Source organism: Dermacentor andersoni, chromosome 3 (assembly GCF_023375885.2).
Source record: "Dermacentor andersoni chromosome 3, qqDerAnde1_hic_scaffold, whole genome shotgun sequence".
Classification (NCBI taxonomy): domain Eukaryota; kingdom Metazoa; phylum Arthropoda; class Arachnida; order Ixodida; family Ixodidae; genus Dermacentor; species Dermacentor andersoni.
In genome coordinates this window covers 206,285,736-206,306,555 of record NC_092816.1, presented here as the reverse complement: position 1 = coordinate 206,306,555, position 20,820 = coordinate 206,285,736, and the positions used below count along the sequence as shown (strand labels likewise).

The following is a 20,820-nucleotide window of genomic DNA, read 5'->3' as shown; positions in this document are numbered from 1 at the left end:
GCAGAAAATTTGATATCGGCGAGGGCTCGGCGTTCGCGGCCTAGAAAATCAATCTGAACCACGCGTATTTTATACAGCACCAACGTTGTTCTTCTATCACTAAAATTGCTCAGGCTTGTCTTAGGTTCTTTACAAAGTTATTCCTCGAGATTTTGATGATTGCAGCCCACAAGCAAATGCCACGAAACAAAACACCGACAACGCATGCCTTTTATATTAAATCTTCGCAGTTGAATTAGTGTGAAATATTATAAGTGCGAAACAATAGCAGAAGATCCGCCAACGCAAGACGTTGCGTTTCTACCGGAAAGCTCATCTTCATGCATAGCGTTCGCCGCCAGCATTTCCCGGTATTAGGTGTTGCCATCGAGTGTGGGAGTTGGCCGACGTTGAGGAGGATTTTGAAACCTGAAGGTTTATTTACCCTGTCTACAGTAATAACACAAAGTAATGAACAGTCACAATGTCATCGACGGCCGTCAACGGCAGCAAATCAGACTCTGCGTCTCATGGCAAAAAAAAAAAAAAAAAACTCATCTTCTTTTCTCTCTTTTAACCCCTTCGGTCTCTCGGGGTCACGTCATTTTCGGCCAATCGTAGAGCCAGCTAATGAACCGGAGAGCTTGCTGGCCAAGTATCCAATTTTGCAGCGGTAACGGAGAAAATTTTCTCCGTTACTGCTGCAAACTACTGTTCCATGACTTAAATCATGACTTAAGTGAAAATAGTCCATAACTTAAGTCATGGAACATTTTTTTGAGAATTTGTTTTTTTTGTAGTCGCAGTTGTGTTTGTGTACAGTCCTCGAAACAGTGATAGTTGAGCACGATAGCGATCGCACAGCGGCATGAGAGGGAAACAAGTTTAAAGCCCTGGCAGTAATAAATGAATATTTTGCTTATAACGCTGATAAAGCTCATAACATCATGAGCTGTTGAAGTATCACTGCAATAGTAGCTTTATTTTTATTTTATTTTATTTACTTGCACCTTACAGGCCTTCGAGAAGGCATTGTTTAAGGGGGGAAATAGAGTAACATATTAGTATGGAATCGGGAAAAAGAAACATCAGTACAATGAAAGGAATGTGCACGCAACATGGAAAATTAATACGACATTAGCAAATACATATGCTGAACAATAACAATGAACGGTAAACACAATAACATAATAGCATAATAACATTATAGCTGTGTGCTTTCGTGGTTTTCTGTCAAACTGCTTTGGTCATATGCAACTCATTCAATGTTTTCGAAGATGAAACGACGCCTTCACTCGCAATGAGTTCAGCGTTTTGTCGTAGCAACGCACGCGCTTTTGATTTCGGAAACGTGACGTCACTTGTGATTTTTCGATGATGCCACGTCCAGGAAGGCACAAAATGGCACAGAGCAGACGTGGGCACAAGGTATAGCAGGGAGCAACGGATGGCCTGTTCCCGTTCTGTTTCCTGTTTGCCGAGCGCTGGTTTAGGCGGCGGATAGGTAGCGATGTCTGCCTTTATTATCGGTGGTAATTAGCAGGGGGGCAAACGCCCAGCAAATCAGCATATCGTCCTCCGGACGGAGTAGCTGGAACTTTCTAAGCTAGCGCCCGGCCTACGGTTATCGCACTTAGCGGCTGTCGCGAGCATCTGCTATTGGCACCGCTACTATCTCTACCCTCCCTCCCCCGCTCTCCAGAGCTTTAGCAAACAGCGCGATAAAGAATGAAGAGAGCAAAATGGTGCGAGTAGCGCTAAAAGACGTTAAAAAATTTTGTACGCCATATAGGGCCGCTTTTAGGAGTGCAGCCAGTGAGTAGAGCGTACAGCGTCCGGGACATGTTTCAAGGAATGGCATTGGCTGTTTCGCACTGGTCAAGGTTGTGGTTGGCGTGGTCTAAGAAAAGCGAACGGCTCGTTGGTCGTGGTGGAGCAGACGTCTAGCAGGCAGATAGCGAGAAGCTGTGTTCGCGCCCGCCAAGTGTCGCCCGCGGTTAGAATCGGTGGGCTAGACCAGTGCAAAAACGCTGAAACACAAGCGCTCGCATGTGTCTGTTGATGTACTCTCGGACAAGTCTCTGTGGCAATGAAGAGAAAGCTACGGAGGCATAGCGCGCACAAGTATGAGCAACCCTGAAAGAAATTCCCACATTTTTATGCGCATTATTTTAAGCTGCGGAAGAAACCTTAGACAGAAATATGTCATCAACAACAGCACAATAAGACGAAATGAACCACTTAACGATAAATCCGACTTAATTTTGTGTTTTTTAAATGCGTAAGAATTTGTATGCTTGCCCAACCAGAAAAATGTCCGTCCGTCTCTCGCTCCGTCCGCCCCGTAAGAAGATAGCTTTCAAGATAAAACCGCAGCAGCGAGCGACCTCATGCTGTCGCTTCAACGCGATAGAGGTGGCAAGCACACACTGCTGAGGAAGCTCTCAGCACAAGCCGCACGCTGCCCGTTTCGCAGCTCAGATCGCTTTTAAGACGTGGACTCACGCGCCTCTCTTCAACGCGAAGCGCCGAAAACACAGCGCGCGGAACTATCAGCAGTCGGCACTCTCTGTCGGCATCGCGGATCACATCCAATATATGTTTCACACGATCGTGCCATATACGCGGGCGCCGCCAATGTACGTTTGGTCACGGTTGCTAATGGATCGACGCGGATGGATAAGGCTCTAAAGAGTGATAATGACTTTTAATGACCGCAACGTCATCAGCACGCCTGGCGCCGCCACCTGCAGTACTTTTCTTGCATTGTCAATGCACCTTGCGCCACCGTCCGCACCAGTTCTTGTCACCGCAGCGCTGTCGTTTGTAGTGTCCGGTCTCCTTGAGGAGTTTCTGCGTGAATTTTTTGCCGCATTTTGGCAAAGGTGAAAGTGTTCCACGTGGATGCTACTCTGATTGAGTATGTACTATATAATAAACCAAAAGCGTTGTGAAATGGCGGTGAACATGGTAGGATGCACGCTGAAGCTACGCCCCTGGAGCTTTCCCTCCACGGCGGCTGAATGTTGTCTGCGAGTTGATGGCCACTCTCTTATTGATGGTGGCTTCTAATAGTTGAGAAATGGATCGGTTTTGAAACATTCTATTACACCTTTGATTCGAAGGGAACGAACGAAAGAATTGCTCTGTTGTCGTTTGACAGCGTCGTATTTGATTCTATGATAGACCACTGATAGTCGATGTTCTGTGTTATATGTTTATACAGGAGAGCTTTGCATCCTGCGTGATGGCCGCTGCTCCTTCTCTCTTAGGCAAACAGCACATATAAAGAATTGGCCGATTGAAACAAAGAAAACAAATACGAGATAAAATATCAACATGGAAGGTAATTTAGGTGCGAAAGCGCTAACACCGAGTTCCCATAAACTTCAAATTGGTACATGCTAAGTCACGAGACGGGGTTCAGATCGATAATAATTACATAAAGAGCACTCACTTATAGTTCACTTGTATTTTGAGGAATCGCAGTCTCCTGTACCATATATAAAAGTCTACACCATACGTTGCAATGAAGTCAAGACCAAGGGCACCTCGCATAAACATTAAATAGCAGCGCATGGCCACAGAAGGCAATTATTGTGCTCTAGTAATTTCTGCTATCCTTGTAACTTCGTAAATATATTTTCAGGTGCTGAATGCGCGATTTTGGAGTTCAATTATTGTGTATGAGCATGAATACTGCGATTATACAAGCGCTGATCAATATCTTCATCTGATTCCGAGCGAGTGCACACCGTACTTTCGGCTCGTCCTACTCTAAGTAAAGAATATTTTGTGCAGTCAGTGTCTATAAGCAATCTGTGCATTACTGTTTCTCGATAACTTGTAATTGTTAGTGAAGTATTGAACTGTATGTTTGTATTAATCAGAAATAAAACAGAGCTTCGACAACTGCTTTCGAACGAACTATCTCTCGATAATCGAGCTGAAAGCCGGCGTAAGCTGATGCGTGTGCATCACAATGTGAGAGACGGATCAATTTAGTCTTCAGTGTTCGCCGTGTGTACCAAACTGTCGGTCTCTGTGTTGCCTGGAATGTGACAGCGACTACGAATCCATCCAACCAAAATTTCATGCTGCAAATATATCGCCTCTGTATATGTATCTTGTACTTCATATACTTGTGGGAGGCGACGCGAAGAGGTAGCCGCCGTAGCCACGGTTTATTTAGGCCGTCCAGCCATGGTGCCGCGGGATCATGGGAGCGGCCGACACCGCAGCCGCTCAGATTGAGCGCGCTAGCGTGTTCATGGCCACCTGCACGCGAGCCCATCATCTTGTTCGCCTGCTTTGGAGGGGGTAGTCGCGCCGCTACAGGGTCCCCCTGCTAGTGCGAAATGCGATTGGAATACAGACCAATGGTAAAGTCCAGGTAAAGTAGGCAAATGGTTTTTCGTTCGTAGTGCCGGGTTCACGCAGTCCGGGAGAGATGTACCAGGCAGCACCGGCTGCGTAGGTTGTGAGCGAGGCGCAGCCACAGTGATGCCGTAGTGCGAAACCGCCACCTGCCACGTGTTCTCGTAGATGCACGGCCTGCAGCAGTCGGAGCTCTAAAAGTAGACCGTCTGGCAGCTCGGGACTTGCGTGGAGATAACGCAAGTGTTGTTAACTCATCACGTAGACGTAGAAGCTGTGCTCGAGCTGAATAAATCAGATGGCAGAGCTGCTGCTGTAAAGCTTCGGTAGGTCATGCACCCGCGGGAACTCTGAGCACAGAACATCAGAAGGCTTGTCAGCTGCTGCTTGCGGTGAAACGTCGAATGCCGACATCATTAGGGTCACCATGGTCGCTGAAGGCATCGTGAAGGTTGTGATTGGGGTGTCATTATTCCAGCTAGAGTGAAATTTGCGCGTAGTGGAGCCGGTGGGAGAGCCCCTGTATCGGCGATGAGTGAGGTGCCCCTGTACGGAAAGCGGACAGCTTGCGGGAACGTTCAAGGAAGGAAAGCGGCGGGCCGTAGGGTAGCGGAAAGCCATCGCATTTGGCCCAGTCAATTCCTTTGAAAGATTCGTCGCGCAGCTGCCTTTGCGCTGGGGAGGAGGTTGACCGACCAAGTGGAGGTTTGATGCTGGGCGGGTACGTACTGACGATAGACTTGTGGGTAGACGCAGGCGATATGGGACGACAAGACGTGGAATGATGCGACAGGTCAAATGGCGAGAGCTGTTGTGACTGAGCGCCCAAGGTGACGTAGTGAGCAAGGACGGTTCCACGCAAGTCTACGGAGGCGTCGGGGCCGGGGGATGATAGCCGGAGCTTGAAATGCAGTTGAAACCTGGACCCTTGTTGAGAAGGAAGTGGCTCCCAGCTGGACGAACCAGATGTCCGGCATGTCGATGTAGAATTCCCGGACCCCCTACGACCATGGGACGTCTGCAGACTGGTCGCCTGAGGCCTCCTCAACCTCACTTTGCTAAAGTTGGTGCGTTGACGCTGACATGGCTGGGCTCGGTCTACCGGGTCGCCAAATTGTGGGACGCGACGCGAAGAGGTAGCCGCCGTCGCCACGGTTTATTTATGCCGGCCAGCCATTGTGCAGCGGGATCTCGGAAGCGGCCGACGCCGCGGCCGCTCAGGTCGAGCGTGCTAGCATCTTCTATTCTCGCACTACCTACACGCGAGCCCATCTTGTTATTCGCCTGCTTTGGAGGCGATAGTCGCGCGGCTACATACTCGAGCGTCCTCAACTTTGTGGATGCTTGTCGAATTAATACTCGGTAAACATGCTTGTGAGTCACTCAGGATGACCGATACAGTATTGCGACATTCCACAGGATTTTTCCGCCGGTTTCTGCTCACTGCAGCTGGCGGACCTTCATTGCTGAAAAGCTCAGCAGGTACTTCTTTGTGCAAACGAATGTATTTACTATATTCATAAAATTATACGCAAAAGCAAGTGGGGTCGATAATCTGTCGTTAGTTATGGGCCAGTTTGCTTCGGCGGCACTTCGCCTGGCATCTCAAAGCTCAAACTGAGTACTCAAACGACACCTTACGCGCGCTTGCCTCCGCGTCCCCTCTGAATCGGTCGAACCGATCTCCTTGGTCGCCAAACTCGATAAACGAGTTTGGCGACCCAAGGAGATGGTAAGTCAACCGGTCAACACGATCGAGCCGAGCACACCGAGGACGTTGACCTTTCTAGGAGCATTCCCGACTTTATTGTGCGCCCAAGTGAGACAGAGAGAGAGGAAAGGCAGGGAGGCTAACTGGGGGTGCATTTCCGGTTTCTTACCCTGCACTGGAGTGGGGGATGTAGTAATTGTAAAGACTCGTGCGCCCAAACTGAGCAGCGTACATTACTTGGCGTAATAGTATGCAGTGGTAGAGGTAATGACGCTTGACACACCTATTTTTTACATGTGCTCTGTTGCAGGATGTTCATCTAAGGTACTTCATACATCAGCACCTTCGCTTCGTCTGGAATCTGCAAGAGTCAAGGTTCACACGATTAAGGTAACTGAATTCATTTTACAGATATAGGTACTTTTAAGACTGCTTTCGTTTATTTGGCCGGGAAAGGTGTTCTCGCGGTGAAACTGAGGCAGCACGACGCGTTCGGTTCTCGCTGCCAGAGTTCATCACGCCAGCGTTGTGACAGCGAGTTCTCGAGGTTATCCAGTGAGATGTGCTTATATTTGTATGTGCGTCTCTCACATCATGCTTGTGATAGGCGTATCTACCGGTTCGGGAGGAGGCATGTCCGTCCCCTGCCCCCCCCCCCCCCCCCCACAATCAGAAGTGAAAGGGAAAAATGGGTACTTTCCACCCCACTCCTACACACACACACACAAGCAGTCACTTCTGAAAGCGGGCACTGTTTGCATCCACATAGGTACGATTTCTTTATTACGTGACCCCAGCTTGGGAGGCTAAGATTATCTTTCAGAAGTCGCTGCCACGTGCTATAGTATAGTCGGATACAACTTTAGAAAAAAGGGGAGGCCCCGCCCAGATGACCGAAGCGCGACGTCCGATTGCCTCCGCGACTAAAATAATCCCTTTCAAAAAATCGTGCTTCTGAAACGCGCAAGTCTCGGTATAAATAAAGACTCTTGTATTTTGATGACTGGTTTAGTAGAGCTCTCATGTGCTACAGCACATGCCAGATCGCGACAGAAAAATAACCCCGTGCCTTCCACAACGCTGCCCGTCGTCTGCTCTTTAGCTTCATTGCAAGTGACGAAAGTAGAAAGAGCAGCTGTGCATGGCTTTCGCGCTTGTTTACATGTACATGGCACATATACTACTCCTGTTCAGAGCCTCAAATGAATCAGTTGATATTGAACAAGTACTTATATAAAACAACGCATTTATCGCAACCATTACAAACTCAAGATGCTTGGTGTCAGCGAAAGCACAGTGTTCAAGGTGAGGAGGGAGGCCAAAGCTTCGCATATTTCGGGTGGCAAACTGTCGACGCCCTCGCGAAAGCGCCCACGGAATCCGGAAAAAAGAAGGCGCAGCACGAAGTGTTACCCGCTGTGCGCGCCGAGGTCGTGTGCGCGATTTCTTTCGCCGCAACGAGATACCGACGGTCGTGAAGATCACTAACGAGTTCTCGAAGCGTATATGGTGTTATGTTTGTGCCCTGGGATTTGCCTGACGGAAGGCCAGTGCTATGATTTGTCGACCGTGGAGGCAGCATTCATCCCCGCATGGTGCCTGCTTCGGGCACACGACTACGTGCACGGCTCGGGTTTCCTCGTGGCTGCGCGGCGTCCACGACTGAAGCGGCCACCGGATCACGGACTGCTATTCGGCCCCTCCCCGTGCCGGCAGCAATGCAACCCCCACCCCCTCCTTTGTCCGGCGGCGCCCGCACCACGAACGACTCCCGCTGTGTTTGGAACGGTTTCCAAAGGAGGGCTGTGTTTCGACCCCGTGCCTTGCAGTTGGTTCCCTTTGTCCTATGCGGGCCATAAAACTTCCCCGTCGCACCATTCTAACCGACCGCCAGATCGGCCCGACGCCGCAGCGCGGTTCGAGAAAGCGCCGTCCACCGAGAGCGACGTTATATATAGGGGCTGCCTGGGGTATCTGGGGACTGAGGGGTGTTATTTAAGCAACTTGCAGCTGCTCTGTTTGTCTTTCTCCTGATAACGACGGCATGTAAACATTGTATAAAGAATTCTTCGCCGGGAAAGCTCTCCTCGTCTCTGACTCTGCGTGAAGTGGGGTCCAGACCTCCTGCCGGCCACACATACCTCGGCACACACAACAATGAACCTCCCATCACTGAAGCGGTGAACTGTGCCTCCCCTGCTTGTTGAGATCTGATTCAAGCACGAGAAGAGCTGCTTATCGACTGGGATGACATCGCTGAATGGTGGAATCACTACCTTCTTGACGTGGAACGCTACAGGCAGAAGGCCGAAAGATCTTTTTCCTGGACGAGGCATGGGCGACGGTGGGACACACTGGGTCGATCGTGTGGACAGACATCGTGGTGCAGAAGCGCGGACGCTTATACGCTCGACCTAATGGCCTGTCGACGGGTCTGAAACAACCTTCTGGAAAAGGCCAGCGCATGATTGTGACTCACATCGGCAGCGAGGATGGCTTCGTCGACCGCTGCTTAGATAGATTCCGTGGCCAAAAAACAGGCAACTGCCACGAAGAAATGGATGGCAATCGCTTTGAGGGATGGTTTAATGACGTTCTGCCGAAGTTGCCTGCTGGTAGCGTCATTGTTTTCAACAATGCACCTTACCATTCCCAGAGAGAAGAGAAATTGGTAATGACAGCTTGGAAGAAGGAAAGATACAGCCGTGGCTCAAAAGCAAAAACATCACCTACAGCGAAAAGATGGTTAGAAAGTAGCTGTTTGAGTTGGTAGCACCTGTAACGCCACGCTTTCTGAGCTACATCGTAGACAATGCAGCTGAAAGGGCTGGTTGCATTGTACTTAGGCTCCTACCGTACCACTGCGAATTTAATCCTATCGAGCTCGTGTGGACAAAGGCGAAAAATGGAATCGGTGTGGACAACAGAGACTTCAAGCTGTCCACGGTCGAAGACGTCTTGAGGGAAAAAATCAAACACGTAACGGCAGAAGACTGGAGGAAGAACATTCACCACGTGATGAACCTGGAGGCAAAGTTCAGGCTTGATACGTCTGGAAGTGACCGCATGCAACCCATCATCATCCAAGTGGGTGAAGATGGCAGTGAAGAAAGCGACTCCGACTGCGATCTGCCCGGCATTGAGCCACTCGATGAAGCATAACAGCTACTTATTAACAAAAGAACAGCCCTTATTAGGGCTACCAAAATTTTGCCCGTGGGCTCGCAGCAGCCAAGCATTCTCTTGTGACCTCTCAAATAAATTAGCAGTTCATTTGGTGACATATTTCCTTTAATGGAAGCCCAATTCTGAAAAAGCAACGTCCTGCACAGATCGTGCTCAATAATGAATTTGGCATGGAAACGTGCTGAAACGCTGGAAAATCTTAATGCAAATACAGTTATTAACCCTGAATAACTATGTGGGGCCCAAAATGCTCATTCGGGCAGCCACTGCCCAGGTTCACCCGAAAAAGCAGTAGTCAACGTGAAAGTGACAGCCACTCTTAGCAGCCTGCACGCCAAAGCACATTGTGCTTTGCGTGCAGTTGTGCTGCGCCTATTGTTTTTTTCCAGCCCGTTGAGATGAATGATGCCAATGTCAGAAGGCCCAAAATACTCTATTGGGCAGCCACCTACGAGCATGACGGGCCCTGTGATGAAATAACAGTCGTCGGGGCACGCTTCAAAGGCACCTTTAGCATCAGCCATGTCGTAGCCATTGTAGGTGAAACAGCAGTAGTGAATGCGAAATTGACCGCCAGTTTTAGTAGTTCGCACGCAAAAGCACATTCATGTGGTCGCATTCGTTTTGGTTTCCTGGCCCAGGCAAGTAATGTGAATAAGAGGACAATTATCAAAGATCATTAGCTTAGTGAGGCCCAAAACACTCATTCGGGTAACTATTAAAATCAGTAGTCGAGGGCACGCTTGAAAGGCACCATTAGCAGTCTGCACGTCAAAGCGCAGTCAAGCCGTTGCCACTATTGGTGAAATGGCAGCAATCAACGCGAAAATGATAGCCACTGTTAGCAGCTTGCATGCAAACACAGATTCATGTGGTGGCATTGTTTATTTTGGTTACCTGGCCCAGGCAGGCAATGCGAATAAGAGAACAATTACCAAACAGCATTAGCTTAGTGAGGCTCCAAATACTCATTCGGTTAACTATTAATAGCAGTAGTTGAGGGCACGCTTGAAAGGCACCATCAGCAGTCTGCACATCAAATCACAGTCATGCCACAGCCATTGTAGTATTTGTTTATCTGACCGGGCAAGTAACACCAATGTAAGCACAATTATTCACCCTGAATAGCTCTGCTAGCATTGTTTCTACTAAAAAATGCTGAGTGAAGTCGAATGTGTTTTATTGAGTCAATTATTTAATTCACAAGCATAGCAATGGACGGCCAGGTTCAGACAATGACATTTCTGAAGTAATAAATGGTGAAAGTTGCAAAAGCTCTCAATGCACTGCTTTGCTCGGCTCCATTCGCTGAAAAATTTCTTTGCAACGACGACAGCCTGAGACAGGAAATGACACCCTACTGGACAATGTTATTCGTGTTTAACATTTTTACCATCATATGTGATGGGCAGCGAAACCGTCTGTTTACTAAAACTGAATGCATAAAAAATGCAACAGCATAGCAAGGTGTTGTTTCGCAATATGCAGCTTTTCATGAACACTTCTGGCGAGCTGCCACATGTACTGATGCATAAGCATGAACAGAGGTAAGAGGCAAAGTTGCTGTGCAACCCACATGGCGCTTTTAAGAAAATGTATCTCTAAAGTTTTCTCTTTTCATAGGCGATCAAAATTTGTCTTGAGCAAGTTGGTTAATCACATTGCAGCAACAACACAAGAAGCAAGAATAGAAAACACATCGAGTAGGCAGACTAAGAAGACGAGGTAGACCAGTGAGAAAGGTTTTAATGAGATGGAAGAGGCCAGCCCTGGAGTGTACAGGAGTTAGTGCTTTGAATGAGATTCGTTAATGAAAATGTGTAAATACCTTGCTGAAAGAAAACTAGCAAAAACAAATGCTAATGTAAAATAAAAGGACAGAAATAAGAGTAAGCGCAAACACGCATGGAAGCAGACACGCAAACGCGGAAACTAAGAAAAACTCAAATATAAAGAAATGTGGGAAATAAAAATATTGACAAACGCAAGAAAACATACACACATTTACAAACAGACCTGGGTAGAGGTATTATAGGAGCAGGTTCACAAGCTGCTGTGCCTACCTTCTCGTATGTTTCTTTTTTAACCGTTCTCTTAACACTGTCTTGGGAATTTTTGATTGCAGCATATCACAAGAATCGAAAAGCAGCGCGAAGCAATGTTGTGGGAAACCATATCGAGCGCGTGCGACACAACCTATGCGTGACTGTGCCAGAGCACGCATTTTACAGCTTGCGCGCGTGGTGAGCACTGGTGGAAAGCAATCAATTGACGGTGCTACACAACGCTCGAGCACCACCGTTAGACGCTCGGCCATCTCACTGCTGAAAACGATCATTCACGCTAAGTTGACGGCAACAAATCTTTGCATTGGAGGCTTCTTTTGCAAATATTTTCTGTTGAGATGCTCGTAGGTTTGTTTTATGCGCGCACGCTTTTCTCATTTCTCCTGAGAGTGGTTTTGCTCCATCACTTCACTCCGTCCGACGAGAAACGCAGCGACACAGCACACGAACACACCCGCCGCTGACAGTAGGCACCAGACTTTGGCAAACTTTTCTCGTCGTAACTTCACTCAGGAGCGAAACAAAAAAGACATAGAACAAACAGGCAGGATGTGTGTTTGCAGCGGTCGCCGTGGGATCCTGTTTTCAGGCAAAGCGTAGTGCAGCGTCAGCGATGCTCGCTGCAATGTTTCTTCGCCGGATCACTGCTTAGAACAAACGCACGCGACACAAATGCCGCATCGTAAGATCGCAGCAATATTTCCGGTATGATAGGCAATCACAAACAGTTTGGAAATTCACTGTGATAAGGCGTTGCCGCGCACAGCTGACGCGAGTTGGTCCAGTTCGAAGCGCGGGCGGCCATCTTCTCCGACGGCGGGGTCACCGGCCGTCCGGCGCATGACGTCGGTCCAGAGCGCACGCCCATTGGTGGATGATCGTGTGCATCCGCCTCGGAGGAGTAAACGCCCCCTTTTTTCTAAAGTTGTATCCGACTATAGATGACGCTCACCCGGGCACACTAAACAGTTAAGGGTTACCGTACTTTGCTCTGCGAGACTTTATCTGTTTACAGTTTACAGCAATCAGTGACTTTTTATGGAGTTGAATGAATAATTGGCAAGATTTTAACGATTTATTAGCTAGAAAGTTTGCTGGTCAAATAGCCATCTGGAAAGCAGTACGTGCAAGCGGCCGGAACTCACTGCACGATGCATAGACTCCATGACCATGATGAACCAACGGTTGCCTCCGCACTGGTAGCTTTCACATTGTGATTGTGCTTCGGAGCATAATGCTCCTAAAATTGAAGCTTCTTCACTATTCACGGAACCCAATTTGAATGTGCTTAAACGCTGCAGGTTCAGCGTTGTCACTAAATCAATTCGATCGGTAGACGTGCGCAGGCGGGCCAGAGAGCTAATTTACCAAAATAAAATGGAATAAATTTTGCGTTCAGATTTATAACATAGCAGGTGCTTAAGCCCTATCTACAGCGTAATAAAGTCGCAAATATCGGAATGGCTGAGCTTGTTCACACACGTCTGAATGAATCTCTTGGGTGCTCACGGCTTTCACACCAATCAGTACTGAACGGCGGCACTAATATCTGTAGATCTATTTTACATATAGGCCTCTATACAGGCTATATTTTAGGTCATAGCCTAAACGCACAATTTTACTAAACCAAAACACATGTCCTGGCGCTCTTCAGCCTTTGATGCACTTGCGCCAATAAACTTCAATAATCAGGTACTGCACGGCGGCTTTCCGGCAGATCAAGGGCGAAAATGTGGTTATTTAACCTACACAAAGCTCGGGTAATTGTCATCGCCGCGTTAGCAACATGTGGCCAAGCACGTTCCGCAGAACCTACTTCTGCTACCACGAACGTCTAAAAAGAAAAAAAAATTAGGGGTAAGAGTTTTTCTAGCATTCTCATGCTACGAAAGCTACGTTGTTTGTGTTTATTTGAACTATGCCGTATTTTTAAACTTCCAGTCTGAAGGTAATGAAAAATTTAAGCTGTCATAATCCGTTGTGTAAATATTAGAGGCGTGCGATAGGATATCGCCTTTTTCGAATACAAGTTGAATATGAACAGTAAGCATCGAATATAGAATAGAATACCGAAATAGACAAACGCTGACGCACATTTTGCAGCCGGAGTATTTATTTCAGTATAATCAGGAAAACACTTGTACTAAGTAGACACTCAACTATCACGGACAATTAGGATCGTTTTAAACACAGGATGATCACTACAACCGTAATGAAAAGAACTGCACGAATAAGCCACTTGACACCTTTAGAGCCTGGTGGCAAAAGTGCTTTCAAGAATGACAGGCTGCTGTATGACCAACTTTACCAAAACACAAAATAAGTAGTTGTTGAAACTATCACAAGTTATGGAAAAGGAAAAAAAAAGCTAACGACGTATTTGTGTGCCCTAGGTACAATAAAGGGCCTGCAACAAGAAAAACATCACTGGTTGTAACGTAGAAGATAAAACTGCTGCCTGACAAGACTGCAAGAAAGAGCACTTGGCAGACCAGAAACAAAAATAGCCTATTGTCATGTATTGGACGAAAAGAAAGGGAACCGAGTGGCCCTATTTTGTAAGGGCATTGTTTGTGTAAGAAAGCTCGCACGTATTTGTTAGTCAGAACCATATGCAACAAGCAGACAATGAAGACAAAAAAAAAAAAAAAGCTTTGTGGAAGGTATTGGTAGTTAATAAGTGAAGTATAAAAATGGGAAACTAAATGCAAACGGAGGAACATACAACTTACTGACGATGCGAGCCGAACCCCCAACCTCCGCATTACGTGCAAATTGCACTACCAATTGCATTACGTCGACGACGGCAGTTCCTAGGTCCATGCATTCTTGGGTATTGTCACGTAGTCCTGACGGTGAAAAAAACGGCAGAACTGTGAACGACGAACCTAGCGTTTATTGAGCGAACCTGTGCCCTCAGAAATAGGCTGCACTCAAGCAGCGATAGCGGCGAACGCAGTCGGCGAATGTCGAAAATATGATTGGTCGATCAAGCGTGTCGGCTTTTATACATGAGTCATCGAACGTTTCAGAGTAATCACTAGTGCCCGTGTGTCTTCCAAAAAGTTCTACACAGTTCGTGTCGCACACGCAATAAGATTACGCAAGCTACGGTGACAACAGACAGCACGTAGAACCGTCGATAAGATTCGAGAAACTTCCGATACATGCGGGCGCGTCCCCTGCTTAGCAATAACATTTGTTAGACGGTGAAAAGCGGCCATTCGAAAAAGATAAACAGGTACACGTGTGAGTGACTCCTTCTCAAAAAGCATCTTCCAGATGTTACAAACAGGAGAGAGAAAAACGAGAGGATACTTATTAAACAAAAGTAACAAAACAACAAAGCCATTATAACAATTACACAGTCCAAAAAAACAAGAAAGTCCGAACTTCAGCTCTGCAAAGTCCCAAAATTTGTTAGCGCTGGTAGAACGGCTTAAATCGCACATGGACTATTTCAGGTCGTGAGCGGGGCGCGCTCTGATAGCGAAAGGCCGTCTGGCAGGACATCATAGTCGAGTGTGCCAATGCGTCGTAAGATCATATAGGGTGCCATATAGCGGCGCAAAAGTTTCCGCTAAGTTCTCGTCGGCGCGTCGAGGTCCAAACACAAACTCGGTCGCCAGGCTCGAATTCCACGTATCGTCGTTAACGATTGTAGTGCCGGCTATCGGTCCTCTGCTGATTCTTGATGCGTAGGCGTGCGAGCTGTCGGGCTTCTTCGGCGTGCTGAAGATTGACGGCGAATTCGAGATTCTCTGCGTCGGTGATGCGCGGCAGCATGGTGCCGAGAGTCGTCGTCGGGTTCCTTCCGTAAACCAGCTTCAACGGCGTCATTTGAGTTGTTTCCGGCACTGCAGTGTTATAAGTGGAGGCTACGTACGGAAGCATGGCATCCCCCGTCTTGTGCTCGACGTCAAAGTACACTGCTAGCATGTTGGCGAGGGTCTTGCTCAGCCGCTCCGTAAGGCCATACGTCTGCGGGTGGTAGGCAGTAGTCCTCCTGTGGCTTTTCTGGCTGTATTGCATAATGACTTGGGTGAGCTCTGCTGTAAAGGTCGTTCCTCTGTCGGTGATGAGGATTTCTTGGCTCCATGTTGGAGCAGGATGTTCTCGTTGAAGAATTTCGCCACTTGGGCTCCGCACCTCCGTGCTTTTAGTTTTCCGGATATACACTTGTGGACCCGCCCCGGCGGGGCCAGTGTATGGTCGGCATGGCGCTTAAAGGTAGCGGCCTGGTGACCGTGAACGGAACGGTCGTTGAGAACTCCACTGAGTGGCGGCGAAATAGTCGGCGATGTCACAAGGGCGCTCCCCAAGCTATGGACGCCTCGCGTTGCGGCGAACTTTCGCAGTTCTATGCCGTGGTAAGGGCATAGGCGGTACACATAGTCACCTTCTCCGTAATGGTAGCAGAGCGGGCGTTGATCGGGGACACGCCAAATGTCTGTCTCCATCGGGGCGTTTCTCTGGCCGACAGGTGGCGATGGAATTCCGGTGTCATGGGATCCTGGCGCGGGCGCGGATGGGGCATCTGGCGCCGGGTGACGGCTGCGTATGTCAGCGCTTCCAGCTGTGGCGATGGCGGTTGCACTTCAGTAAGCCCAAGTCATCGATGCGCCTCTTCTTTAACGATGTCAGCAATTGAGGCCTTGTCAGTGATTGAGGCTGCGAGCTTGAAAAAAGCTTCTGCTGTTCTTCGCGAACGACCGCTCTGATGGTCTCGCATGTTGTCGCTATCGAGTGCTTGAACATCGGTATGGTTTCGTCGGTTATATTGCCTTGTCCGCTTATCGAGCGTGATCTCGATGGTTGTGGCTTCGGAAACAAATTCAGCAACAGTCTTGGGTAGGCTGCTTATCGATCAGGCGAAGAGGTCTTGCTTGGCACCCCTCATCAAGAAGCGAACTTTTTTCTCCTTTTCCATTTTGGGGTCGGCGTGTCCAAACAGGCGAGTCGTCTCCTCCGTAGTAATCGCGATGTTCGCATTGGTTGATTGTACTCGGGCTTCTAGCGTGACTTTGGCCCTTTCCTTGCGCACGACGCTCGTAAAGGTCCACAGGAAGCCGCTAGGGAACAGGTCCCATTTTGTCAAGGTCGACTCGCGGTTCTCAAACCACGTTCTGGCGGCGTGTTCTAAGGAGAAATGTACATGCCGAATCTTGTTGTCGCAGTCGCAGTTGCTGAACGTCACAAGTTGTTTATAGGTATCCAGCCAGGTTTCGGGGTCTTCAGACGTTGATCCATGGAAGGTTGGTGGGTCCCGAGGTTGCTGCAGTAGAATGGGGGACGCTGGGGCAGCCACAGGGGGTAGTTGAATTGTGCTTGATCCTTCTAGCCTTCTAGGAAAGTATTCCATATTCGGGTACCAGACCTTATCAGACGTTAGGTAGCAGCTCACTGGTCCTTGCGACGTTGGTGATGTCCTTGGCATTAGGGCTTGGATCGCTGCTTTGCCGGGGCGTTCGGTACATTAACGCACTAGCACCTCCATCAGATGTCACGTAGTGACTGTGAAGAAAGCAGCAATACTGCGAATGAAGAAACTAGCGCTTTATCGGGCAAACCTGTGTCCTCAAAAAGAGGCTACACTCAAAGAACAACGAGAGCAGCGAATACAGTCGGCGATCGTTGAAAATCTGATCCGCTGATCAAGCGCCTTTTTACATCAGTCATCGAAGGTTCCAGACTAATCACTGGTGCCCGCGTGCATTCCAGAGAGTTCTACACTATTCGCGTCGCACATGCAGTCAGATTAGACAAGCTTCGGTGACAAAACACAGCAGATAGAAACTTCGATAACATTCGAGAAAGCGCCGATACATACGGGCGCGTCCCACGCTGAGCGATAACATTTGTTAGACGGTGAAAAGCGGTCACCTGAAAAAAGTAAACAGATGCACGTGTCACTATTTATGTGTCTGTATGAGGTCTAACCCAATGATGGTAAACCAGTGCCACACTTCCACCGCAAAACCAAAGACAAAGCTTGCATTACCAATCTTGTTTCTTCATTGCGTCAAAAAGTTAGTCGCAGTTTTACTTCTGGTATTTATAATTTGCGATACTTTGTTCAGCATGTGAACAGTAACCTGACTAACAAACAGACGGCTCTTGCGAAATACTTTTTTGCTTTTGATATTTGGAAGCACAGAATAGTTAATTTCCGAATAGAAATAATGTATCCCACACCAATTAGTCGTATTCTAGATTTGGAATATTCCCGCACCCTATAGTAAATACATTAGTAAAGCTAACGCCCTATATCCTCTGCTGGTAAATTCATTGTTTTCTATCAGCTTCAACGTGACACGTTTTGGTAAATGATTTACTTCACGCTAGCTTATATTTGGGTGTTTCAAAACAGCTACGTGCTTAAAATTCCCTTCAGTCTAGCCACAATTTTAGTGACAGTTTTGTCTCACTTCAGCGGCAAACTTAAGCTTCAGAATATTGTTACGCATGAAGAAAACGAAGACCAGTGAATGTGCTTGCGGCCCCGAGTTGAGGAAGGAAGAAGAGGACGACGCTCAATTGATTAACCAGCTGGCCGCTCTTGCGCTCACCTTCGCGACCTAAAGTAAACGGTCCCCTTCATCCGTAAGGGTTACAAACGGTCTCCTTCGCACGTAATAAAGTGGTGGAGGTGCTGGGTAGCGCTCACAACAACGGAACCGTCACTGCCGCAGCTTCGTCGAAACCGTCGACTTGCCGGCCTCCCGCCATCAGCCTTGACCGTCTTCGAGATGCCAGAAGAAGTAGCCGCTCCGAGGGCAGCGCCTAGCAGTCCACTGCCATACTACCGAGTTCCACCCACCTTCGGAGGCAAAGCGGGGGAAGATGCCGAGTGGCTCGTCCACTACAAACGAGTGAGCAAGTCCAACGGGTGGGATGCAACCGCTCAGCTCACCAATGTGGTATTCTCCCTGACCGATACCGCCCTCGTGTGGTACGAGAACCACGAGGACGCGCTTACGACGTGGGAACATTTTGTTGACGAGGGAAAGGCGCGTTTTGGGGACTCAGTCGCCAAAAAGAAGCGTGCGGAGCAGACACTGTCGCAACGGGCGCAGCTACCAGGTGAGACATGCACAACATACATCGAAGTGTTAAAGCTGTGCAAGGTGGTCAGTGCTCGCATGTCGGAAGAAGATAAAGTTGGAGATTTGCTGAAAGGAGTGGCTGAGGATGTGTACAATTTTCTAATTGGAAAGCAGAGCCTCAGTTCTGTGTCCGACGTCATCCGGCACTGCAGAACTTTTGAAACGCTCAAGATGCGTCGGATTGCGCCAAAGTTTGGTCGGTTGGCAAACGTTACAATGGTTGCCAGTGTGGACACGAGTCCTTGCCTCGACCTTCCTTCCACGATCCGACAGACTGTCCGCGAGGAACTTTCCCGCCGCGAAGAGTTGTTGCATTCAACTGCTTACCACCAGGGTGTGTACACGTCACGTGAGGCTATGACGGCGCCACATTCGGCCCCTTGGCAACCGATGGTTACCGCAGCGGCCGTAGAGTACAGCGCAGCCCCGCAGTCGAGGATGACACCACGCCCTCCGACTCCGCGCTATGACCAACGCGCTCAGCGCATGCCTTCTCGACGCCCGATCTATCGCCGTGCCACACGCCACGAACCAACCCACTACACGCGGGAAAATGATCATATCCGCTTCATCGACGAACAGCCAAGGTTTCGACCTCTCCCGGTGTGTTATTCCTGCGGTGTCCCGGGTCATATATCGCGGTTTTGTAACCAGCGTATGACCACGTGGTATGGCCAGCCCTCAGAGTTTTCTCGGCCCTCCGAACGGCCACACGGATCGTCTGGCGACGAGTATTGGTCGAGAAGCTCCCGGAATCGCTCCCCGGCATCTGACAGGAGTTTGACACCCCCACCGCAACGTCGTGCTACCCGTTCTCCCTCACCGCTGCGTCGCGCCACGTCCCCTTCGTCACCGGAAAACTAGCTAGCGCGGCCGATGGAGGTGAGGTCGCTGGAGACGTGCTACTGACAGAAATACATCCTGTGTTGATGCTGAAAAACAAAGTGCGCGTTCTTGTAGATAATGTCCCTGTGATGGCTCTAGTGGACACAGGCGCAACGATTCGGCCATGAGTGTCTCTTTTAAACACGTGCTAGGGCGAAAGGTCTTGTTTAAATGGGACGAAGATTTAAAGTTCTGTGGAGTGAGTGGCGAGCCGTTGCGACCTATTGGTGTGTGTAGTGCTGACGTGTTTTGGGGAGGCCATGTTATTAAGACAGAGTTTGTAATTATTCTTCGGTCGACCCATGATGTTATTCTTGGCATGGACGTCTTGAGGGAGTGTGGTGCTACTGTCGACTGCCGCACAGGGAAGGTATCTATATGTGTAAGGATTCCATCAGGACTCCTGGAGAACCTTGTAGATCGCGAAGCTACACTGTGTGTTTGTGGTGATACGGTCATGCCTGCATCATCTACCGTTTGCGTTCCCTTTGTCTGTGGCGGCGCCGATTCCGACAGCTTCGAAGCTACCGTAGAACCGATACACTTTAACTGTGTGAAGACGAATGTGTTGGTGCCACATTGTGTGGTGTCGATCAAAGCCGGACGCACTGGCTTATGGACCGTAAACTGTTCTAAGGAGCCTGTTATACTACCAGACGGCATGAAATTAGCCTTCGCCAGGGAACACGCATCCTTATCAGTGGCTGAACTTACACATGTGCCTTAAGCACCTGATGGCCACAGTTCGGAAACGGCCCTTTTGTCGATGGTAAACAAATCGCTCAGCACGAGTGAACGCCGAACGTTAGTGGGTGTGCTTTCGAAGCACATTTCGGTTTTCGACTTTGCGCAAAAGGACAAAATACCTGCAATCCCTGCGTCTCGAACGCGCCATACCATCAACACGGGTTCGGCAAATCCGATTAGACAAGAGCCGTATCGTGTTTCGCCATCAGAGCGCCAGATTATCAACGAACAGGTGCACGAAATGATGAAAAAGGGAGTCGTATAAGAGTCAGCGAGTCTGTGGGCAGCTCCAGTGATTCTTCTTAAAAAAAAATGGATCTTGGAGATTTTGCGTCGACTATCGCCGTTTCAATGCTGTAACAAAAAAGGACGTGTACCCACTCCCACGTATTGATGACGCAATAGACTGCCTTCATTCCGCCTCTTACCTTTCCTCAGTAGATTTACGATCCGGCTATTCGCAAATTCCGATGCATTCTGACGACAAGGAGAAGACTGCCTTTGTAACCCCTGATGGGCTCTTCGAATTTAATGTGATGCCATTTGGATTGTGCAACGCTCCGGCAACTTTCGAGAGATTTATGGACACTGTTCTGCGCGGCTTGAAGTGGAACATATGCATGTGCTACCTCGACGATGTCGTCATCTTTGGCCGCACTTTCAGCGAACACAACTCGCGTCTGGATATTGTCCTGAACTGCATCAGAAACGCTGGTATAGTTTTAAACTCTAAGAAATGCCACTTCGGTGAACGCCAAACCCT

The 20,820-nt window shown here is 48.7% G+C and overlaps 1 protein-coding gene across 5 annotated transcripts in view; it reads left to right on the top strand.

Annotated features, from left to right (window-relative positions):
• Positions 1 to 20,820, top strand: part of LOC126524341 (polyamine-transporting ATPase 13A3-like) — a 358,071-nt gene that overhangs the window by 87,879 nt on the left and 249,372 nt on the right. For all 5 annotated transcript variants that reach the window (XM_072287406.1, XM_072287408.1, XM_055067260.2 and 2 more), the window contains one exon: positions 6,378 to 6,457. In XM_072287406.1, coding sequence (XP_072143507.1) covers positions 6,378 to 6,457 — 80 coding nt within the window. The remainder of the gene's footprint in view (positions 1 to 6,377; positions 6,458 to 20,820) is intronic.